We start from the raw sequence: 22,065 nt of genomic DNA on the forward strand, positions 1-22,065 counted from the left end.
TTTGATCTACTGTTCAATTTTCTCTAAACCTCTGGCACTAAGTAATTTGTGATAAAAATAATTTTATCTTTGTATTTTTCATCAATCTTGACTGCCCTATACAGACATTACCACCCTTTGGTCACTAATTGCATGACAGCTGGCAATTAGTACAGAAGACTGAAATTTGGAGGAAGAGTGAAGACAGTAAGAACCCTACAGATGCTCATGACAACATACCAAACTGCAAATAACAGCTGTCTCTTTCCAGGTGGTTTTGTTGACAAAGTAAGCTTTACTACAAGCTGTGCAAGGAATGAGAAGGCCCTAGGGCTTGCCTGGGTCAGATGGACCTGAAAATGAACTAGGGTGCAATTCCCACTGGGATTGATTGAAACTGCAACTCTTTCAACCAAGACTGAATTTGATCCACATGTAAAGGGCCACAACTTAATGCAATAAAGTGTTAAGTAGGAACTTCATCAAAGCAAAGGGAGGTGTGTAATGACAATAATTTGTACTTACATAACAACATTTGCCAAAGACCTTAAATTCATTGAAAAGTAAAAAATCAGCCACCCTGATTAGTATCTCTTATTACAGACATTATGTCAGATTGGAAAACTACAACAAAAAGAAATTACATTACTCCCTGCAAGCTAGAAAGCATGAAATTTCACTCTTGTGCAGTAGGGCTAGCCCCAAGACTAATGGCTCTCCTTAAGTTCCCCGTAAATTCATTAAGTCGGACTTTAATTAGAAGTTATACAAGATTAAGGAGATAGGTCTTATATGATCTTTCAATGCAGGAGTGAAGTTTACCCATACAAATCAGTAAATAAAAACCTCACATTCAAGTTTGAGCTAACTAATACACTGCACTGACTTTAAAAAACTCCTAAGATTGGGGGGGTTCTTTTTGAGAATTGAGTGCTCATTCTGTTCATAAAACGCAGGGGTTTGCAGTCCAACCAACTGCCCTACATAAACCAGCAGGTATTTAGCTGATTTTTTTCCCTATATGCAAGACTTGATAATTCTGTTAATGAAAAACTAAATTTAGAAAGAAATTAGCACAATACAGTCTCTACTCTAAAAGCATTTGTTGCATGTGTGCACATCCTTGTATGGCTTCTGTTCTGCTCTCTGTAAGTGCATTTGACCATTAGTAACACTATCAAAGCACTCCCTAATCAGTCTATTTCACATTTTTCTCATAATTCAATTAACTTTCTAAAAATCAAAGATTGTCCTTAAAAATAGGCCAGACTTGAATTCTCAATAGTTTAAGTGCCCACAGTTTATTAAATATGAATCCTCAGATTTAGATTCTTGTGATACATTATTGAGTCAGAATTTATTTTAAATAGTCGAGCCCTGTTTCAACTTCAGGACTAAGCACTGTGTTTCTGTAGTGCCAGGTACATCAGGATTCTAGTCCCTGACTAGAATTCTCGGCAATTTTGTTGCTAGTAAAAGAGCAGAAAAATCTCTGTGTGAAGTACTCAAGACTGTCTGATGACAGGGGAAGAATTTATTTGTGTTTAGTGATATTCAGCAGCTAACATATATCCTATACGGCCTCTATTAAGTAACGTTCTTGAATATGCTCTTGATTGTTCTACTTTAATATCTAGTTCTTTTACAAAACTTGAAGTAGCTGGCTACATTCATTTTTTGTAGGAAATCCGAAGCATACTTTTTTTTTGTTTGAATTAACAGAAAAGCCTTGTGAATTAGAGATAAGATACTGTGAACTTTAATACTAAGCTTTTGACCGAAATGTAATCTAATGCAAATGCAAATGGTGCTTCATCAACAGCTTCATCACTGGGATTGCACTTAATGGCTTTTCATCTTTTGTTTAATTAAAACAAATAGAAAACTCAATTCTTCTTCACCGCATACTTCACTTACTGTCTTTTAGACTGATTATAAAACATCCATGAAAATAAGCAGTTCCAGGAGGAAAAAGAAGTTGGAGAGTCACAGGATGTCTCATTCTAATGTACCACCTGAGAGATATGGCAGTCATGGTTATGGCTAAATTACAGACAAGACAACAGCACACACTAAAACAGTGATGCGGGTATTCCAAATCCCTAAGAGGCTGCTCAGCCATTGTAGATAAGAAGTTATGCCAAAGAAATTCTGTTTTTTAGAGGGGCATCTCATAAGTAAAGAGTAGTAATTTAGAAATTATTCCCAGTGTCTTCCCCAGTAAAGGATTTCAAGGTCAATACTCAAGAAAAATTTGCAGAAACTGCTTGATACTGGGCAGGATGTTCTCCTACGAGGCAGAATATTGGGCAACACGGTATTGCTGGGAATGCTGGTATTTAGGTTTAGCAGAAGAAAGTAGTTATTTTTTTGCATGTGACAGTTTCAGTGAAAAACTGCCATGAAAGAAGTGAGTTGTGTCTATTTTATCTAGTAATGTAGCACACAGCCACTGTGAGATGGTCTTACTTTAGGGGAACAGAGGCCAAATAAGAATCAGGCATCTCAAAACTATACCTAAGAGAACATATACACTGAACCACACTTTCTCTGCAGACTGACCACTCATTTCACTTTGTCTTCTGACAAGCTTCTCCCAAGTGTAAAATTAGGTTATTTTAAAACATCAAGTTTTCTGTTTGTTTTTGTTAAGTGTGTTTACAGTCGGTCATTTCATAAGCAACTGAAAAAAGAAGCAGTCCAGGTACTCTGAAAAGTCAGTGATTTTATATTAATTACACTACAAAAAAAAGACTCTGTTCTCAAGGGCTAAAACAAAAGGCATAGTGATAGCATGGTCTTCTGATAAATGCAACAAAAATAATGAAAAAGAATCCAACCCCAAAACCAAAAGTGGTTTTCCGACAAATTCACACATGCAAATGCACAGCTACAAAGATGTCCCTAAGCTCCACTCCAACACAAAAGTTCAAGTTATTTATGCTACCATGGAATCTAGGTACAAGGAATTTAGCCTCATCCACACTCTTATCATCCTTTACTAACAAAAATACTCTACACTAAACCAAATTTATATTATTTCTGGTTTCTTTAATGTGATGCTGAGGGAAAAAAAGCCTTGTACAAAACTCCCAGAAACATAAAGCATGAAATGAATGCTTATCCCTGTCTACACTTAATCTCCAGCTTTTGCCCTGACCTAGGCTGTGGAGACAAGAAATACAAATAGTGCTCCTCCACCTAATTTGGCAATCAAAGGCTTTGCATCTTCAGCTTCTTATAGTGTCCTTTAATGTTCACATTTTCTCTAAATCAATACAAGTGCTTTGTGATCCTCACCTGATATAAGATTATAAAGGACATTCTCTGATCTACGGCTACGCCCACTGTACACCTGTTTTGTATGCAATACATTTCCAACGATGATTAAAACACAAAACATCACTGAAATGTCTTCAACAATCAAGAAAAGCCAGTTGTACATAAATAAACATCAAGCGTCTGATGAGAGACATGATGTAGAAATTTATCTCTAGGGCACAACTTGAAGTTTGAAAGCCCACTTGAGCTGAGCCCAAATCTGGAGATGGACATGTTACTTCACTATGCACTGGGCAACAGCAAAGACAAAACCTGAGTTTATTTAGTACTTGCTGTAATTACAGATACCCTGTTGTCTGTAGTGCTGAGCAGTGCATGAAGCAGCGTAGCTACCTCTGTCAATGGTAACAAACATTTCAATTAACAGACCTGTCATGCGATGCATCTGTACAAACTGCTGTGGACTGGGCCCAGACTCACCTATGAGAGAGGGTGGGTTTCATGGAGCTCATAGAGTTCATGGGGGGTTGCATGGGTAGCTTCCCTGGAGGATCGTTCTGCCGGCTTTTCTGGTGGCGAAGCAGCAAGAGCCGTCCCAGCTCCTCACACCAGGATGAAAGCAGTGCTGTGCAAACAGAACAAAAGACAGTGAGCACACATCTGAAGGATCAGTACAACGAGTGCAGGTGAGAGCCACTGAAACAGGAGTCACTGTCTGAACAGACAAACCCCAGGAGTGAAAAGCTTGTCCACGAACCACCTCTCACATTATTATCCTATCAAACTGAGTCTGTAATTGCCCTACACTACCATTACAAAGTTTTTACACAAGTTACAAACATTCTGCACAGCCCAGGAGACATGAGAGAACTTGTCTGCACTGAGCAGCGTAGACACGAAGAATGGATGAGGCGCAAGGACATGGGACTGCTGAATAAAGATGCAGAAGAATTCATTTCACAGTAATAGAAACATAACAAAAACAGAGAAGACATCATTTACAGAGGGGAGAAAAGAACTCTTTTCTGTTTAGCTGGTTTTTTGCAAAAGATTAATTGGAGAGAAACCCATGTGCAGGAATTAATTTCCAAAACTGCTATGACCTACCAGTCTTGAATAGATAAACAGGCGAATGATGCATGGATACAAAGTTAGGCACTTAAATCTATATTTGACCCAGCACAACCCCTAAATGTGAATCTCCATTATGTGCCTAATCTTGTAGTCAATGAGGGTAATTCCATGCTTATAGGAAAATCACGCTTATGAACTATAAAGATGCAGAGATTTCTTAGAGGGAAGAAAAGCTTGCAACTTCTTCTGAAGACATGAAAGGGGTCATTATCCCTGAAAACATGGCCTCTCCCGTATGCACCCACACTCAGAAAAGACCAGGTCCTGTTACAGAAACCACCTACTCTGCAAGTAAGCAGAGCCCCAGAAAGTCACTGTGGATGAAACCTGGTTCCCAAGAGTGCACCCAGCCAAGATACCCCACTGAAGCCTCCAGCAACACCTGACTGAGCCTTCAAAGCTGCCTATTTAATTCCAGCATCAGAAGTAGCACCAGTAAAAAGTCAGCCAGGTATGATGACACAGTCAGGAGTTCGACTGGAACAAAGTGCAGACTAATTTAAAAATCCTGCAAGTTGAAGGAAATGTTCTCAAGTGGAAGTGCTTGGGGTTTTTTCTTCTTTAAAGGATCCTTTACAAAACCCTCAGAACAAGAAAATGCTTCATGTTTAATTTTTAACTAAGTGCCTTCCTGAGGTGTTATGAACCGAACACAAATCAACAGATTGCACAAGTAGGTGAGAACCAGAAGACTACTCAAAACCCAAGCTGCCACGGCGGTTTAGCGTAGAAGAGCTCTAGATGTAATTTTAGGCTTGCTTGTTTAAAAGAAAGAAGTGCAGAACTCTCTAAAATCGAGGCTTCTGTTTTCATTTCTTAATTTTCTAATGGTTGTCTTTTCACTTAATAACATAAACATAAGCAGTAGCAAACTATCATTTCCAGGTACACCACCTCCTTTTCCCAGTAGCTACTCACTGGTACTATTCACACATACTTAGAACAAATTCCAAAGAGACTAATCATAAAGTCGTATTTGTAGGGGAGAAACAGGAACCTGCTTTACAAAAAACACCCACAAATATGATTTTTCAGTACAAGAAAAAATTGGATTTTCTCAAGTTAAATGGCCACACAAGAAAAATACGTAGAGCCTGGACCATTCCTGTGAATTAATCACACATTTGGACAAAGAAGAGGTAGCAACTTTATTGCATTTATCAAGCGGAAGGTCAAGAGTGGTGTTCAGGGAGGCATTTTAGAGCTCTGCTGTGACAAAAAGGGGACACCATTTCTTTATGTAACTAAATATGGTCACTCAGAAATTGTCAGCCTCACATGTAGCCTACAAAAAGCATTCCCCGGAGCTCTGTGAAATGTTCCAGCAACGTGTGTCAGTCTAAGCTGCTTCTCTATTAGCCAAGGAATCTGTCAACAAGCATTTGATCAAATTATACTCACCTTTTATCCCTGGCATATCATTACTAATGTGCCAGTGACAAAGGCCCCCCTCCCCCTTTTCCAGCCGCCTGGAGATACAAATTCCTGCCTCACAGGGCTTCTTCCCCTGCACCACAGCCACTTGAGCTCAGAGAAATAGGAACAAAGTGTTCTGCCGAACACTTAAGGCAGCCGTCGCAGAGTAATAGTGGATGCTGAGCACTTTCACAGCCGAGTGTAATTACTACGAAATCATCCATCTTAGACGAGGCTGTGATGGGAGAAGGGAGTTGCTCCTTCTGCACACCTATGTGCACTTGACAAGCAAGATAAAAAGCAACAACCCAATGGATCTGAGGGCAGGAATCTGCAAACAAAAAGCCAAACCCTCCTGGATAAAAAAGGAAAGTAACTCCCAGAAAAGAATTATGCCAATGAGATAGCATTGCTTTGTTGAGCTGGAGATAAGAAAAGATCTTAATGAGTTATTATTACCAACATCCAGTAAGCACATTTATAAAGGTGAAACGTAAACCACCAAAGAACAAAGAGGTCCTCAAGATAAGCTGGACGGTTTCATTCTATGAGTTAAGTGGAGAGGACTCATGTTTTTAGAAAGTAAGAGACTGCAGCTAAAAATCCTAGCAAACTTACTCATCCCTATCACAGCACTCATTATGGAGAGGTTCAACCTTTCCTCCCCCAGGACATTTCGACTCATGTACCATGTATAATAATCGCTCTCTTCCCTGCGTTGGTGCTTGTGCACAGAATGAAAACAAAGCTGTTTGTAGCCACCTTAGGAGTTACCAGTTCCCCCCTATCCTGTTCAGTAGAAGCAAGAACCCTCTAAAGGAGTCTGCTCTCCCCTGCTGGAAAATACGGGGTGGCCTCCCTTCTCTCCTGCTTCATCCACCTCCACTGCTCTGCTCTTTCCTTGGTAAGATGAATATATACCCCGCCAACACACATCTGGTACAGCTGGCTTCTGGAGAACATCACTTCCTGGGCTATTCAAGCAAGATGAAACAAACTCAAAATGAATTTACAGATTACACTATTCATCTTTAGTGTACTTAGTTACTGCTTTTTATGCTGACAGTATTAGGCGTATCTCAACTCATTTACACTCAAAGCACGAGAAATTCAGTATCATACTATAATGAACAGATAAAGCAGGAAGCACAAAGGACAGCTACAGATGGTGCCAACAGTCAGTCTCACCCTCTCATAGCACAGCCAAGCAGCTGCTTTTTCTCCCCCTCCGCCCCTCCTCCTTGTACAACAGGAGCACAGATTTTGCAGATGGACCATCCACACCGTCTCTCGCAGCCTCTTGCTGCGGCAGTTTAATGATCAGATTTAAATTGTGTTCCTCTGCTGCATTGCTACAATGTCCCTTGCATACAATGATGTGGCTTTCCTGCTTAAGTTGAACTCAACTGTTGCAATGAGGGTAAAGGAAAAATCTTTAAATGGGCAACCCCCCCCCCCCCCCCCCCCATGCAGCCTTTTATGCAGCCCAGGTGTAAAATACAACCTGGCTAATACACCAAAATTGACATTTTCAACCCCTGTTCAGTCACAGAGGGCTCTGCCAGCTCATGCCAAAAGATGCATAATAATGGCAATCAAATGATGTACTGACAGTTTAAGTGTATTCACACATTTATTTGGCTTAGAGGGATGCACTCTGGGATGATTGGTGCAATATTTGACCTACTTTTCTCCATTTGTAAAACCTGTATCATTCTTAATGGGATTGCGTTTTACTTTTAGCATTGATCTATTTTCATAGGAATAAATCAATACTGATTTGCTAATGACGAGTGCGTTAAGAAACCAACATAGAAATGAGCAGCCTCGGCTTTCACATTTGTGAAAAGGAGAAACACTGACTTAAAAATAAGAGAAATTTCAATTACAACTAGCCCAAGGGGTTTCTCTAAGGAAGCAAGACAAAAAAAATCCACTCCGAGATATTTAGATTGCTGCTATCCAGTCCCATTTTTGTTTCTCCATTCTCTGAAGAAGACCGGACATGGCAAGAGTGTCTCAGCACAGAATGTGACCGACCTCTTTTTAAAATACTCATAAATACTCCCACACACCCAGAGTTGGCCACACTTTATGTCCTGGATGCCTCCAATAGTTTTAAATGCTTTCATTGAAAAAATCATAAGACATCGCAATGTGTCCACACGGGGATCCTGGGGACAAGGAGGAGAAAGACGGCTGGAAGGCAAAGATTTTTTTTTTTTTCCCTTCAGCCCGAGTCACATTTCAAGCATTTCTCTGCAACCACAGAGCTAAGTCTTGCTTGAAAGAGAAAGGAAGCAATTGTTATTTAATCCCCTGTCTCTAGGAGGCAAGTCTTTAAGAACATGCCAAATATCACAAGATTTGCGACACAATTATTAGGACCGGCCACATCCCCTGGTACTGTTCCTTTCCTGTAAGGGCCCTTTTGTGCTGAGAACCTGCCAGGCAGTACAGAAACAAAGGCCTCCACTGCCCACTCTGTGGCACCTTCCCATCCCTCATAGCCATGAGTGCCCATCACCCAGCAGTAGCATCGCAACTGCTTTGTAAACGCTGGGCCCTTCCATTAAGAAAACCAAGGAGCTCGAGCTGGGGGATATCATGGATCAAGCCCAGGCTGCCTACACCACTCACTACTTCTTGACAACAAATGATGCTGGCATACCTGCAAATATTACATGATGGATGCTGACAATGCAGCTCAAAGGACATTTTATAGCCATGGCATTCAACATTGGTACAGCCCGTTACAGCCCTTTTCTGGCCAGGGACCAGAAAGGAGAAAAAAAATAGGGTGCATGATCAATGCTACCCCATAGATTCACTAATGCATTTCATTAGCTGCATCCACAGCAGCTCTGAGAGCTGCAATCCCATAACTGACTGGTTTCACTCGGCACGGTGCAAAGTGCCACAGTAAGCACCTCCGAGTGCATGAGCCACTCGGCTCCCTAGAAAGCAAAATACAGAGAAGCATAGTGCTAATCTATTTACCTATTATGATACCCTAGTATTAGTTACAGCTTATCACCTCAGTAAATCGCTGCCTCTTGTTAGGGAACGTGCTTAAAGGTGCAGCAAACTGCTATTTACAGGCAGACACTATATTTACAGCCACAAAGACAGGTGAGGAGGGGATAGGACAACAGCTCAGTAATTTCAATGCCTTCTGCTTCCCGGGAGACTGCTGGAAGAGCACAATAGGATTACAGCTTCCTTGCTGCAGTTAAGCTGCAGTAGATAGTTCAATAGGCAGACTGGCAGACCCGTATTTCTTATTCGCTGCAATGAAAATATTAGGAAAAAAGGAGGAGTTTGATTTGGAGAACTATCTGTTCAGCACCATCTCGCTAGTTTGGTTTCATGCCTCATAAGGAAATGCATTTGGGTGAAAAGATATTTACAGCATAAGTAAGAAAATGCATAATTTTTCATCAATCATACCCATTAATTTTATATTGCCTTTAGAAACAAAATCATATCTTTTACATGGAGAATTCTAGATAAGTAGAATACAGAGCTACTTTCCTCTGTATAGAATGCAATCTAAATACAGTTTTCATAAAACATCCAGTGAGGTAATTTGGTGAGGAGGGAAGGAGCAGAGCAATGAGAAGCAAAGGAGAGAAGAGGAAATAACTGCTGTCTTGGTTATTTAGGAGAGTTATTCTTTTTACACAGAAAAATGGAGACTATATCATGTTTGAAAAATACATTGAAAATGTTAACTACCTAATGCTCACTGTGCTAACAGTATTAGAAAAACAATGTCAGTTGCATTAAAAGAATGGAATCTCTGCTTACAATTTTGTGAAACGGAAAATTGGATGTTTTCCTTGTGTTTTAAAAACCATCTTGCTTTTAAAAAGCTAAGAAATGCAGAAAGAGGGAGAAACCAGTCACCACAAATTATTTTGAGGATTGATTTTCCTGCGGCTCTCCTCTTCACCCACCCCAGCAGAGCCTGGCAATGGCTACCTAACCTGTGGGTCAGGGCAGGAAAGCAAGGCCACAAAGGAAACAAAATCTCTCCATTAGAAGAGATTCACAGTCCAGGTGTTTGTCCTCCCTCTTCAATCCTTTCGAGGTACCGCTACATGCCCTAACCTTGCAACTGCTGGGCCCCACCCCTGTCATTACACAAGCTTCTGCTCAGTGCCTGCCTCAATGCTGAGAGCGCAGAAGGAGTACATACAAAGCCAATTACAGAATAGAAGTATTAATTTCTCACCAGTCTGGCTGTTCAACACGGACTCCCAGCAGTTCCCAAGGAGTCCACCCCTCCTCCCAGGCCTACCTCTCTGGCTGCCAGCAGTTGCCCACTTTGCACAGAGGGGCACACGGCAGAGCCAGTGCTGATTCCCAGGTGTTTGCTTCCACCTCATCCTGGGAGGTTTACACCCCAGCTGGATACTTTTTTTGGAGCAGCTGAGGACTGTAATTGCTGTTCTCCATCAGGTAAAATCAGTGATGTTAGCTTAAACAGTCCAAGCAAACAAGTTGGATTAAACGGACTGATTTCATCCAAAAAGTACCAACACAAACCTGCTCCACTAGTAGAGTAGTGGGAAGTACGACCTCCAAACTCACAGAGATTTAAAAGGTGTTACTCCCAGCAACCTCACAGCAAACCGCATGGAACTGAATTCCCCAGCAGAGCCAATGTGGCAGCTGGCTCAAACCCTGCTTGGGGAGGCATGAACTGCCCTGCTAATCACAACAGGAACACAAAGTCAACAGCCACAGCTCAACATTGTGAAACAGGGTATAATACACATTTCTACACCTAATATCCAAGTTATGTCCTTCATCTCTAATGCCTCCTTCATTACTATATCTACACCTGTGTCCTGCAGAAATTCCAGCTTTGCCCCAGTAGGATCTATCATGCAGTTATGTATTATTAAAAAACAAAAAACCACACAGGTTTGTAGGAAAATAAATAACACAGGGAACGTCTGAATGTTATATCACATAATTAACAAAGGTTTTATTCAATAAAACCCTTTCTGCAAACCTGAGAGTTATCTAGCATGTGCTTTCAAGACTGCTGTGTGAGAGTGACACCACGTACCAACTCTTGTCTTGAATATGGGTTCAGCTTGCCTTGGCATATTTTCAGCTCTTCACGAATCTCTCTCAGGACACATATATATAGGCTTCCCCAAAAGCTCTTGACAGCTACATGCTGAAGACACAGATTTGAATACCACTATCCTTGCCCCGTGACTTCAGTGGAACTGGGATTCCCTAATTTCCTTCTACACTTACCAAAACTTGGCAGAGCATCTCACCAGATTCACTACATTAGCTTTGAAGTAATACATTACAAAACATAGCAACAATGGCTCAATTTGGCAAGCACAAAACACTCTGCACAGATCCAGATAAAATACGTAAGCATCTCATTTAGGGTTAAGCTCTACCCAAGCTGCTACATCTAAAAACATGGTCCATTACATAAAGAGAAGACAAAGCTGATGAAAGGCCACCAGCAAGTGAATCTTGAATAAGGCTTTCCAAAGGAAATGCACTCCAATAGCATTAGACTGCCTGTTTTCCTACTCATCCAATTATTGGTTTCACTGCTTAGATTTCAAACAACAGTGTCTTTCATTACTGCTGTACGGTTTTATTTTGTAATGCCAGTTCTAGTCATTAACAGATTTCACATATGACAGGCATCTGAAAAATAGAACTGATACACTTGAACCCATCTTTGGCTACCGTCAGACCAGTGACCTATAGGTGAGAGGCTCAGTTTCACTTAATCCATCCTTAGCCCTCCAATTACTACTGTAAACAACTCCTGAGCTAACACCACCACTAACATGCTAGGAAGAAACCCAACAGATGAATTTAACGAGAGTTTGAACACAGGGAAGCCATGCACATCCAGTATGACAATGGAAGTCTGGAAAAGGGAAAATCTAGTGTCTATTATTAAAAAAAGAAAGGAATAAATGTAAAATTGGAGGTCCTATCATGGAAAAATAACCCAAATTATTCAAAAAGACCAAGAGGAAAGTAAAAACTGAGTAACAACCAAAATAGATTTGTCAGGAACAAATCATGCCACACTTCCGTACCTTCTTTACATTAGCAGACAACAGACCTTGAGCATAGGTTAGTTTGATTTTAGCGAGGCTTCAGAGCTGCTTTATGTGACTTTCTTACAAATGAACAAGGGAAATAAGGTCTAGCTGATTACAACACAAAATGGCTGGAAACTTAAGCTTACCAAACTATTAAACCAACAGTCAGTAAGAGAAACAAGCTTTATCAGATGGGGTTTTGCAGGAGTTTGCCCCGAGTCTGAAACTACTGAACGATTCATTTTCAGATATTCATGATGCAGATGGATAAAGGGCTAGAACATATTCTGGGTCAATTTACAGATGGCACAAGCTGGAAAGAAGCATCAGTTCACTGCAGAAATCTGTTACTGATATCATCTTGAAAAGCTGGATCTGAAACAATGTCCAACAGGGACGAGTACAAAGCATGACACAGCACATCTTCCCAACAGGGTGAGAACCATCTCTGAATGCAGGACTTCTCAGAAGTGGAGCTGTGCTGTGCTGCTGAAGCATGCTCAACCAGCCTCCTCAGTGGCATGAGTGGAAGCTCAAGTTTGAAAGATGCAGAATTCTCTTTTCTTTCTACCCCACCACAATGTACAACCACAGAAGGCAGAGAAAAGTCATCAGAATGATTAGGAAAAAAGACTGCATGAATTAGGGATTTTGGTGGGTCTAGTTTGAGCCTTTTTTGTTTTTTAGAAGAGGAAAGACTGACAGCAGTATTCTGATTTACTGAGTAACAAGGTGTTAACCACACCCAGAGCAGAAACACCAATATATAAAGAGATAAAAACCCCACAGGTTAGATATTAGGAGCATCCTAATGCTCCTTAATACCCTAGGGGGTAAGTTGAGGAATTTCCATGAATGAGGATGCAGAGGAAAGGTCAGATAAAGATCCAGGGAGAACTGATTCTTCAGGCAAGGGGGCATGGCATAGATGACTTCTTGAAGTCTTTTGCAATCAAATGAAATCTATGATTGCGAACAGAGGAATTTCAAGCAGTCCGCATTGGAAAAGTATTTAAATCTGGCTTGTATTCATAATTATTCCAAAAAGACATCTCAGCTACAGTGTGGGGAGCTCCTGCAGAGACTCCTGAAGTGGCCATCCAGCTACACAGCTTGCTGGCTGAGTTTTAAAGATGAAAGAAACTGAGAGCAGGTGATGTGCTGAAGGTCACTCCATTTGTGACAGAACAAGTCCCAGAACAGAGAGGATCATACACCTTCCTCTCTCTGCAAGGAAAAACCACAACCACCACATCAAGGGGTTACTGCTCTGTGCCCGCAGTCTCTGTGCCTGCCATGGAACATTTTCAAACAGCAACTGTAAAACATCTGGAGAGGCTTTCAAGGAGGGAACAAAAAATTACAAAAACCACACAACCAAAATTTATAGCAGAAACGTGTTTCCAAAGTTAACATTGCACAGCCAGAACTCAGAAGGACCAAAAGCTATTTTGGGATCTTTTGCTTCTTGGTTCTGCATTCTTGCTCTTTGCTTTAATTTTACATTATTTTATATTTTTATAGGAAAATAATGTTTTATCAGGTGTCCTCAATTTTTTTATTTTTATACGATTAGTGTAATACAAACTTTGCCAACTTCTTTAGAACTGCTGAAGGAAAAAAGTGTTAGTTTTCAAAGCTGGGGGTTCCAGGACCATTTTTCATACTATACAAACTTTGTACTTGAACAGAACTAAGCTGAAAGCACTCTAACCCTATCATTCCATCTCATTCTTCATTCTGAAAGAAAAATTACAACTACATAAAATAATCTCTATGTGCTGAAAATGAAAACAGTTAAGGACATCAGGAAAGAGAAACTCAGCCTACAGCAGTTTTAAACTTATCTGATTTCTGTTCAAACAATACAAGGCAGACAGATGTGAGCACACACTGCAGTTTCAAGGCAGTGATGTTTCCCATCTCACTGCCCAGTTAATGAATTAGTTTTTTAAAAAAGTCATTACTTCTTTTTTTCCCCTTTGTGTCCCACCAGCTCCACAAACCTTGTCATCTTCCTTTACTATCAACCTGCTCTGCTCCTCTGATACCAATCACCTTTTCTTGAGAACTGCCTAATTAATTAACATTCAATTAATATCCCAAAGTCAAATGCCAAATAATTGTTCCCAAGCTGCTCTGGGAACTTGGTAACTAATCTGAGCAAGAGAAGGGCTTCTGTATCCTGAAAGTTCCATTTTTTTCTAGCTGTGTCCATTGGGCTAATGGACGTTTCTCACCTCAAACACCGTTGTATTAAAGGAGCAGACTTTGTGAGCCATGGATGCCCCTGTTAAGGCATTCCAATACCCTTTAACACTCCACATGCACCATGTTTATTTTATTTATTACCAGTAAAGTAAAAATGCAAATCATCTATGCTCTGTTACAATTAGGGCCACATAGAAAACTCAAGTTGGTGTAAACTAAGAAACATGTAAATAACCCTACCCTGATCTTCAGATTATTTTAGTTGTAGTTTCATGATACAAAGTGTTCAGAAGCAATACTGCCTTCAGTCAGCCCTATCTTCTGCTGTCAGTGCCCGTGCCCTGATGTAGCTTGTATGCTCCCAGCTACGCTGAAGCATTTCTTTTTATGACTACCCTGTAAATTTGACTAGGTTTTTTCTTCTCTTCCTTCCTTTTTAATGTTGGGGTTTTTTTCTTTTCCCTTTTTTTTTTTTTTTTAATTTGGTTTTCTGTTTCTCCCTCAGCTAGATGAAATCCTTGCTGTGGCTCAGAGTCTTGCCCCAGCAGCAAGGCTGTGGCACTCTGCAGAGGTGGAAATCAGGCAGCTGTCGCTCTGCACAGGTGGTACCTGAAGACAGGGCTCCAGTGGACACGTTCACGCCTCAGTGCAATCAGCTGAGCTACAAGCACACACACGGAGGTTTGGAACAAGAGACTTTTATTTAAAAACCTAACTACGAACATTAGTTTCAGACAGATTAGAAACTGCTGTTTCCTTGTCTTCAGGGGAATGTTTATCATTCTACATAGGTAGAAATAGGTTATCTATGGAATAGGGGAGAGGTATAAAAATGAACGTGGCTAATTGCTTTTTACAAGCACCTAGGGAAGAAGCCAGTAGTAATCACAGCCCAGACTTATTTTTCAATACCTTTCTTTTCTCTGTCTGAAAATAAAAAAGAAGTGGGGAAGAGGGAAAGGGTTGTTTGTGACTCCCTCATCTTATGGACGTTTGCAGAAGAGCACCCTGACTAAATTCTCACAGAGGGCATCTGGCCCCCTCTCCCTGCACACAAGTGCTATAATTTCAGGACTGGAGTGCTACAAGATAATGCCATCACTGCTCTTGCCATCTATAAATAACTGCATTTGGATCTAGCCGAGTCACGTGGAAAAGCTGGCCAGCGACACATACATGCGTGTGAGCATGCCTTTGGAAACCCAAATAATTCTAATAATCTTGCATGAAATAAGCTTTAGCTTTCCAAATTTAGCTCTAGTACATGCATTCACTGTGGCTCGCAGAGGACTGCTATTATTTATTTTTTTTTCCAAGTACTGTTCTTCCCTTGGAAGCTGCTGACTAGGGCATTAGTGGGGTATTGTGCAAAACCGTATCATGTGCTGCTGCGCAGACAGACTGCTCGGAGAGGCAGACAAGAATCAATTCCTCCTCAGGCAGCTTTGCTAACCCTCCCGCCCCTCTCATTGACATCTTATCTCAGCCACTGAAAAGGCGAATGGGCCCGGGCGCGGCAGCCGAGGGAGCGGTGGGCGGGTGAGAACGCCAGCCAGACAGCACAGCGTGGATGCCACACGCTGGAACAGTTTCCCGATCTTGCGCCGAACTGCAGCATGAGTCTTCCCAGCCTCCTGTGAATAGATCAGGCGGAGGACTGGGACGACAGAGGAAGTAATACAGTCTTAATGACACGCGGAACCAGATTTTAGCACCAATTTTCTACAGCAAAGCTGTCAGAGCAGTGCAAAAGGATGATTCAAAACCTTAAAAAAAAAAAAAAATTTGGATGATTGAACAACCCCACAGCATTAGTAGCAAACACAAACGGGAAACCATTTCAAATGAGTTGTATGCAACTCCTCGGGGCATTTTCTGGGGAAATGGCTAGAATACAACCCTACATGACCAACAGAGCCTACAGTTTATCCAAGACTGCAATACCCACAAAACATTATGAGGGGTAAGAACATAATTTTCAGAAGCTAAACCTGAAGGGATCATGTACCAAGGAGAAGAGAAAGGAGGAAGAGGGAGGGCAGCAAGGGACCCAGAGGATTTCCCAAGACTTCAAGGCCCCAGAGTGTTTCACAGGGGCAGGGATTCTGTTTCACTGCCTGTAGAAAAGGCAGTTTATAAAAAAGCACTGAGCAAACATCCTATCTAAATAGCAACCACGTCTATTTCCTTCATGTTCCCAGAACATCTGGATAAGAAGAATAAAAATGGACATCAGAACATCAAATATTACAGTAAAACACACAGTAAGATGCTATCCAAGCAGATGGAAAATAAAATTCTCCGTTCTTGATCAGAACCATTTTGGATTAGCTCCTGTTCCTACTGAAGTTGGTGGAAAATACTACAAACAATTTTAGTGGTAGGGAGGCTCGATCTCTTACATTATATTTACACAACCTCTACCAATATGATCTTTTCTTTTTTAACACACCATTTTAAGTGTATGTTACAAAACACAACTTCTCCTTTATACATTGATAAGTACTTTCATGTTAGTCTAGGAGTGTCAAAACCAAGAGAAATTAGAGCAGAAGATTAGATAATATGTTAAAGATAAGATTTCTGAAAGGTTACAGAGGTGCATTTATTGCATAGAGACTGTGCCTGGCTACTTACTGTTTGGGGACTATATAAATTTCCTTTCACAAACACATAAGAACTGGCTCCTTCCACAACTTGAAAGAAGTGCAATAAAAGTTCAAAACCAAGACGGCATGGGCAAAAATTTCCCAGGGATACTAACCCAGGAATGTTTTCTGGAAGGAGCTGGTTACTTGAAGGGCTTGAAATAAAGAACAAGTTTGCAGTTAGGAAATTTTCTCTAAGGGGAATAGACTGTGGTAATTTTGAAAACATGAGGGTGGAGGAAGAGATGAGGAGAACCCTCAAGAGCAACAGAAACCCAGGGAACAGGGACAAAGGGAACAAGGAAACGGACCTGAGGGTGCTGGGTGTTTAACGAGAAGGGAGAATGGGTAAACTACCTGGGTTCCAAGAAGGTGGGATTTTATCATGTACCCCCACCTCTCCCTCATACTTTTGGTCCTGCATTTTAGTCTGAGAACAAGTATCTACATTTTCCTCCTGATTAGAGCCTCTCCAAGTAAGAGAGCCCCTCAAAAGCCAAAATGTCCAAATTTGGCCCAATTCAAATAATATCTTTATGCAATACCCAATCTAGTCTTGTCTATTGCAATATAAACAGTCTGCATTAGCAACCTGCAGTTTGGTGCTATGAAAACTAGAAACTACAGCATTTCAAAATTTCATATGCAGTTGAGAATATCTCATTTGTTCTCTCTAGGATTTCATATTGACTGTTAAGATCAATTCAGGATACCAGCTCCCGTTTTACTGGCTGTCAAGAAGAAAAAAAAAACAACAAAAAAACAATAAAAGAAAAAAAAAAAGCAGGCAGTGCAGCTTGACTGTGGTGTTGGCCAAAAGAAAATGGTAAAAAACTCGATTTTTTAACTTCCTACACAACATAGTCGTTCTCCCTCTGTCTTCTGAGTCATATCTGTTCATGTTACTAAGAAAGCCCCACAGAGCCAATATCGCTAGGGAAGAACAAGATGTATTTTCCACAAGACTGTCAGCTGATTCCAGCTGCTGCAAAGCCTTTATTTTCAGAAACTACAGAAGATGCAGAAAAACACTGTGAATTTCAGGTTCCAGCGACTATAATTCATGAACCAGGGATATTTGGTGTGGGAAGGTAACAGCAGACATTGTCTGCCTGTCTCACAAGATAACTCTTGAAGGATGGCATTGTGTTTCCCTCAGAGAATAAATTTATACAGTACTTACAGTCATTAGGCCAGAAATATTGTTGACATTTCCAGAATGACCACAAAAATCCTATGTGTCAACACTAATACGAAACATTTTAAAGATAGCAATAATAATTAAAAAAGGATAATAGGACAGAATATTTCCAAATTGCAAAATGCTTCAGTTTTAGAGGCAGGATTCACTTCTAAAAATACACACACCTTAGTAACTGTCTGTAACAACTCTATTGTAACCTACATCTATTGTAACATAAATCAGATGTTTTTCTAATGCAGACTTGAACACTGCCAAGTGATCAAGACCATGCAGTCTAAAAGATATACATGTAAACAAAGCACTTCTTTTATCTGCAAGCCGCTGATAAACACTAGCTAATCCTCACCTAATCCTGTGAAGAGAACATCATCCTAGCTTCACAAAGAGGGAATCTAAGGTAGTGAACTAATCCTTTGGGGAAAACACTCAGGTTAGAATGCCAGAGAGACTAGTTATTGTCTAAAGTTACAGTGAAAATGCATCTGGTTGCTGCCAGGGTGAGGGACACTGAGGCTACTGGCTGGTGGGTCTATGTGACAATTTCTGTCCCTTCTGACACATTTTTGCTGCCAAGACTATCCTCACTCCCTGAGGGACTTTTCAGGATAAATGATGACAAAAAGACCGAGAAGGAGAGAATGGGTTTGGACATCAACTTAGAAACAGGATTTTCACATTCATAGACCAGGGTCTTGAAAGGCGAGAGGAACTGCTCTGGAGCAGGATAATGCCAGTCATTAAAGACATACATTCACAGTCATCCATAGCATCCTGAGGAGGAGAGGATCAATACACTCAGCATCAGATGTGGGATTAAAGGCTCTTTTCCTAGCCTGGATGCAGACCACTAGACCATGCTAATCTGACAGGAGGAGTTCCTGCAAGGCAGCTGAAAAAACCAGCACAGATCATGTAGCAGAAAATAAAACAGAGATTCTAAAAACTCATTGCAAATTCTTGCCCAAGCAAATACACTACTGAGTGCTAGAGCATAAACAATAACAAAATGGCAAAGGCTAAAAATCTTCCTTTTTAAGTGGACTTCCATGCACATGCATGTGCTGAGAACGTGCTCGACTGCAGCCAGTTTGACACCTGGAGCAATGACTGCAGCACCAGTCCAGCAACCTGCGCCAGATCATTAAATAGAGAAAAGAGGGTTCAAAGCTGAAACCTGCGATCAAGCAATCAAAGCTTTGAAGTGAAATAGTCTAGTTCACTGCAGTATTTATAAAAGGTAGTATCTCAAAGCCTTCATGGAGTACAGACTAAGCCCCTGCTATTACAGACTGGAATAAACTAATAGAGAAGGTACATTTGAGGAAGCCTTGTAAAGCAAAAATGTATTTCATCCTGTAGAAATCTAGGAATCAAAAAGGATAGCAGAACACAACATGGGTAAGCCAAAATGAACAGCTTTGTTAGATAAAAGGGATGCATTAAAAGAGGTATAAAGACTTCATAAGCGAAAACTGGAAGAATGTTACATGACTTACAGCAAACATTACTATATGTATCATAATGAAACAAATTACAACCTTCTATCAGACAGATTCCTGACTAACAAGTTTCTGCACACAGATACTGATTTAAAAAAACAACCAGCAAAACCCACAACCTGGACCCCTGTGGAGTAAGGTGAGGGAGAAAGAGTAGAAAAAAGTACAGGAACTGTACTAATGAGAGGTGACAACAGGGCAATTAACAAAGACAGCTGTAATCTCTTGCAACTGATACTGCTGTGTTCCAGACATTCTACGACTAAAGTCATAAGGTCTTTAGTAAAGATCTCTTTTAGTAAAGATGAGAAACTGCAGTGGATCTAACCAATGGTCTCCTGAGTTCACAGAGTATTTTCATCTATCCTAGGCAATGGAAAAAGCATTTCCAATGTGCTTAATTCATCAGATGCACCTTACAGGGGTCAGAAAAGCCCCTTCCAGTGTTCGGACAGGCAACATCAGCTCAGAAACTTAAGATCAAACAATAATCTTCCACACATGTAGAACTGAAAACACAGCAATCTCAATCCTAACGTACGTGCAGGCAAGTTAATTACATAATTATTTATATATAAAGTCATTAACTCCCAATTCTAAACAAACCTTTAAAATACAGGAAACATTCCTTTTTTAGACAGGACCACCCAGCAGTGTCTCACTGGACACTGGAGTCTTTCAGTGTTTTTGTCCAATTTGATGATACACTGTAATTTTTTTTTTTAATTCTTTGGGAACTTGCATTTGATCCAGATAAAAACTGGTTATCTAATTATCACTACTATTACTACAGAGAAGCACAAGTGGCATAGATATCCATTAGATAAGTGTAACTGAAGTGCAAAAAAAGCAGCATTAAGTAGTAAGGTGAAAGAACTAAAGTATAAATCTGCTCCACCCTTTGGAGCAGAGACTGTCTCTTCAAAGATATTTGCACAGTGCTTAGCACAACGGGCATTCTGATTTAGACATGAGCACTAACCAAATAGTAATAGCTAATAACAGCAAATACCTTAACCTCAATAAAACAGCTCCTCTGTACCTGGCTTTAAAGTAATGGTGGAAAGAATGAGGATCACACAAAAACCTGCCTAATGAAATATTAAGAGTGTTAGTGCCTAAATCTGGTGAAATCATATAGCATTCTAAATTACTATCAAAAATATTATGTTATCATGTGCTGGCTCACAATTTGCACCATGGGGACTCAACAGTTCTGCATTTAGCTTGTTCAATTTAAACCTCCATATTAAGGAATGCTTTGGCTATTAATAGTAAAGTACACTCAGAATAAGGCAGAAGAATCCAGTGACAGTGGCTACAAGAAAAAGATTAGCTGCTTGATACCTTGTTTAAGACATGGTACATACATCTGGATAAACCGAGGACTTAATCAAAAAAATGTGCAAGAAATATAAGAGTAAACAGAAGAAAGGATGGATCCAGTAAGTGAGGGCATGATTCCCATGCACGAAAAACCCAGACAGGAATGGACACAAAATGTAGGAGGGCACTCTTTAACTTGTGTTTGGAAACAGAACACAAGACAGACCAGACCTGCATATTGGCTCGGGAGAGAAGAGCAGAAAAGGGAAGGAAACGTGGGTGAAAAATGGGAGTGAGTGGGCAGTGGGAACTGAAACAGTCTTATGTTTTATGAGCTGTCCCATTATTCCCCTGCACACCTGCCATGTCCCAGTTTAAGAGCCCCTTGTCTACCAAGGACCAGAAAGAAATGAGCTTCCAACAGGCCCTGGAACAGGAGGATGCTCATTTCCCAAACTTCCTAACTGCTGCAGCAGGCTGCAGGTTGAAGAAAGGCTTGGATCAACTCAGGAGGGAATGTAACAATTCAGAATATTAACTGCCCAACTCCTAGGATTTTATTTTAGTTAGACTATGGTATTTTTACATGTGTAGAAGTTACCCATGGTGATTTCTTCTGACAAAGAATAATTACATTGAGTTGTTTTGATGATTTACAATTAACCCAAATTTTCAGTTATAAACAAATTCAAATCTAACTCGTGATGACTGAACTTTAGAAGATTTATGTATAAAAACACAAAACCACTTTGGATACTTGGCCAAAAGCTGATGATACAAGCCTTCTTCTCCCCTTATTCTAAGCACTTACTGTAGTTCAGAAAGCAAGTGGACCACATTTAGATTTAACTTACACTTCACTAACTGCAAGTCAAGCCAGAACACAGACATACCTGAGCTAACCTGTGGCAATGGATTTGCCATATGCAGAATGGAAGAAGTCCTGTCAGAGATGGATTAGTGAAGAAAATGAAAACAGTTCAAATGTTACAGAAACTGAAGTTTTTAAGGTGGTTTAAACAGGGTTTAAAATGGCTTTTACCTTTTTGCAGAGTCATTGCCTCTTCTTCCCAACACCCCCTGTGCTCCCACACAAGGTGTCCTGGGAAGGTGTCCTGAGGTTTTCCCATTGGCCTTTGTTAACCCCTTTCTATTGGCTGTTGACCCTTCACCTGATGGTTTTTTCTGTGTGACCCTGAACTTGTGATTGGTCCCCTTTTGACCCTCCTGAAAGCCTTATAAACCCCTACCCCACAATAAACTTC

At 40.6% G+C, this 22,065-nt stretch overlaps 1 protein-coding gene across 7 annotated transcripts in view; it reads right to left on the minus strand.

The window, feature by feature from the left end:
• The window catches only part of ZMIZ1 (zinc finger MIZ-type containing 1), a 350,003-nt gene that overhangs the window by 47,743 nt on the left and 280,195 nt on the right, over nt 1–22,065 (minus strand). For all 7 annotated transcript variants that reach the window (XM_027649681.1, XM_027649686.1, XM_027649679.1 and 4 more), the window contains one exon: nt 3,742–3,886. In XM_027649681.1, the coding sequence (XP_027505482.1) occupies nt 3,742–3,886 (145 nt within the window). The remainder of the gene's footprint in view (nt 1–3,741; nt 3,887–22,065) is intronic.

Source organism: Corapipo altera, unplaced genomic scaffold, assembly GCF_003945725.1.
Source record: "Corapipo altera isolate COAL_440 unplaced genomic scaffold, ASM394572v1 53, whole genome shotgun sequence".
NCBI lineage: Eukaryota > Metazoa > Chordata > Aves > Passeriformes > Pipridae > Corapipo > Corapipo altera.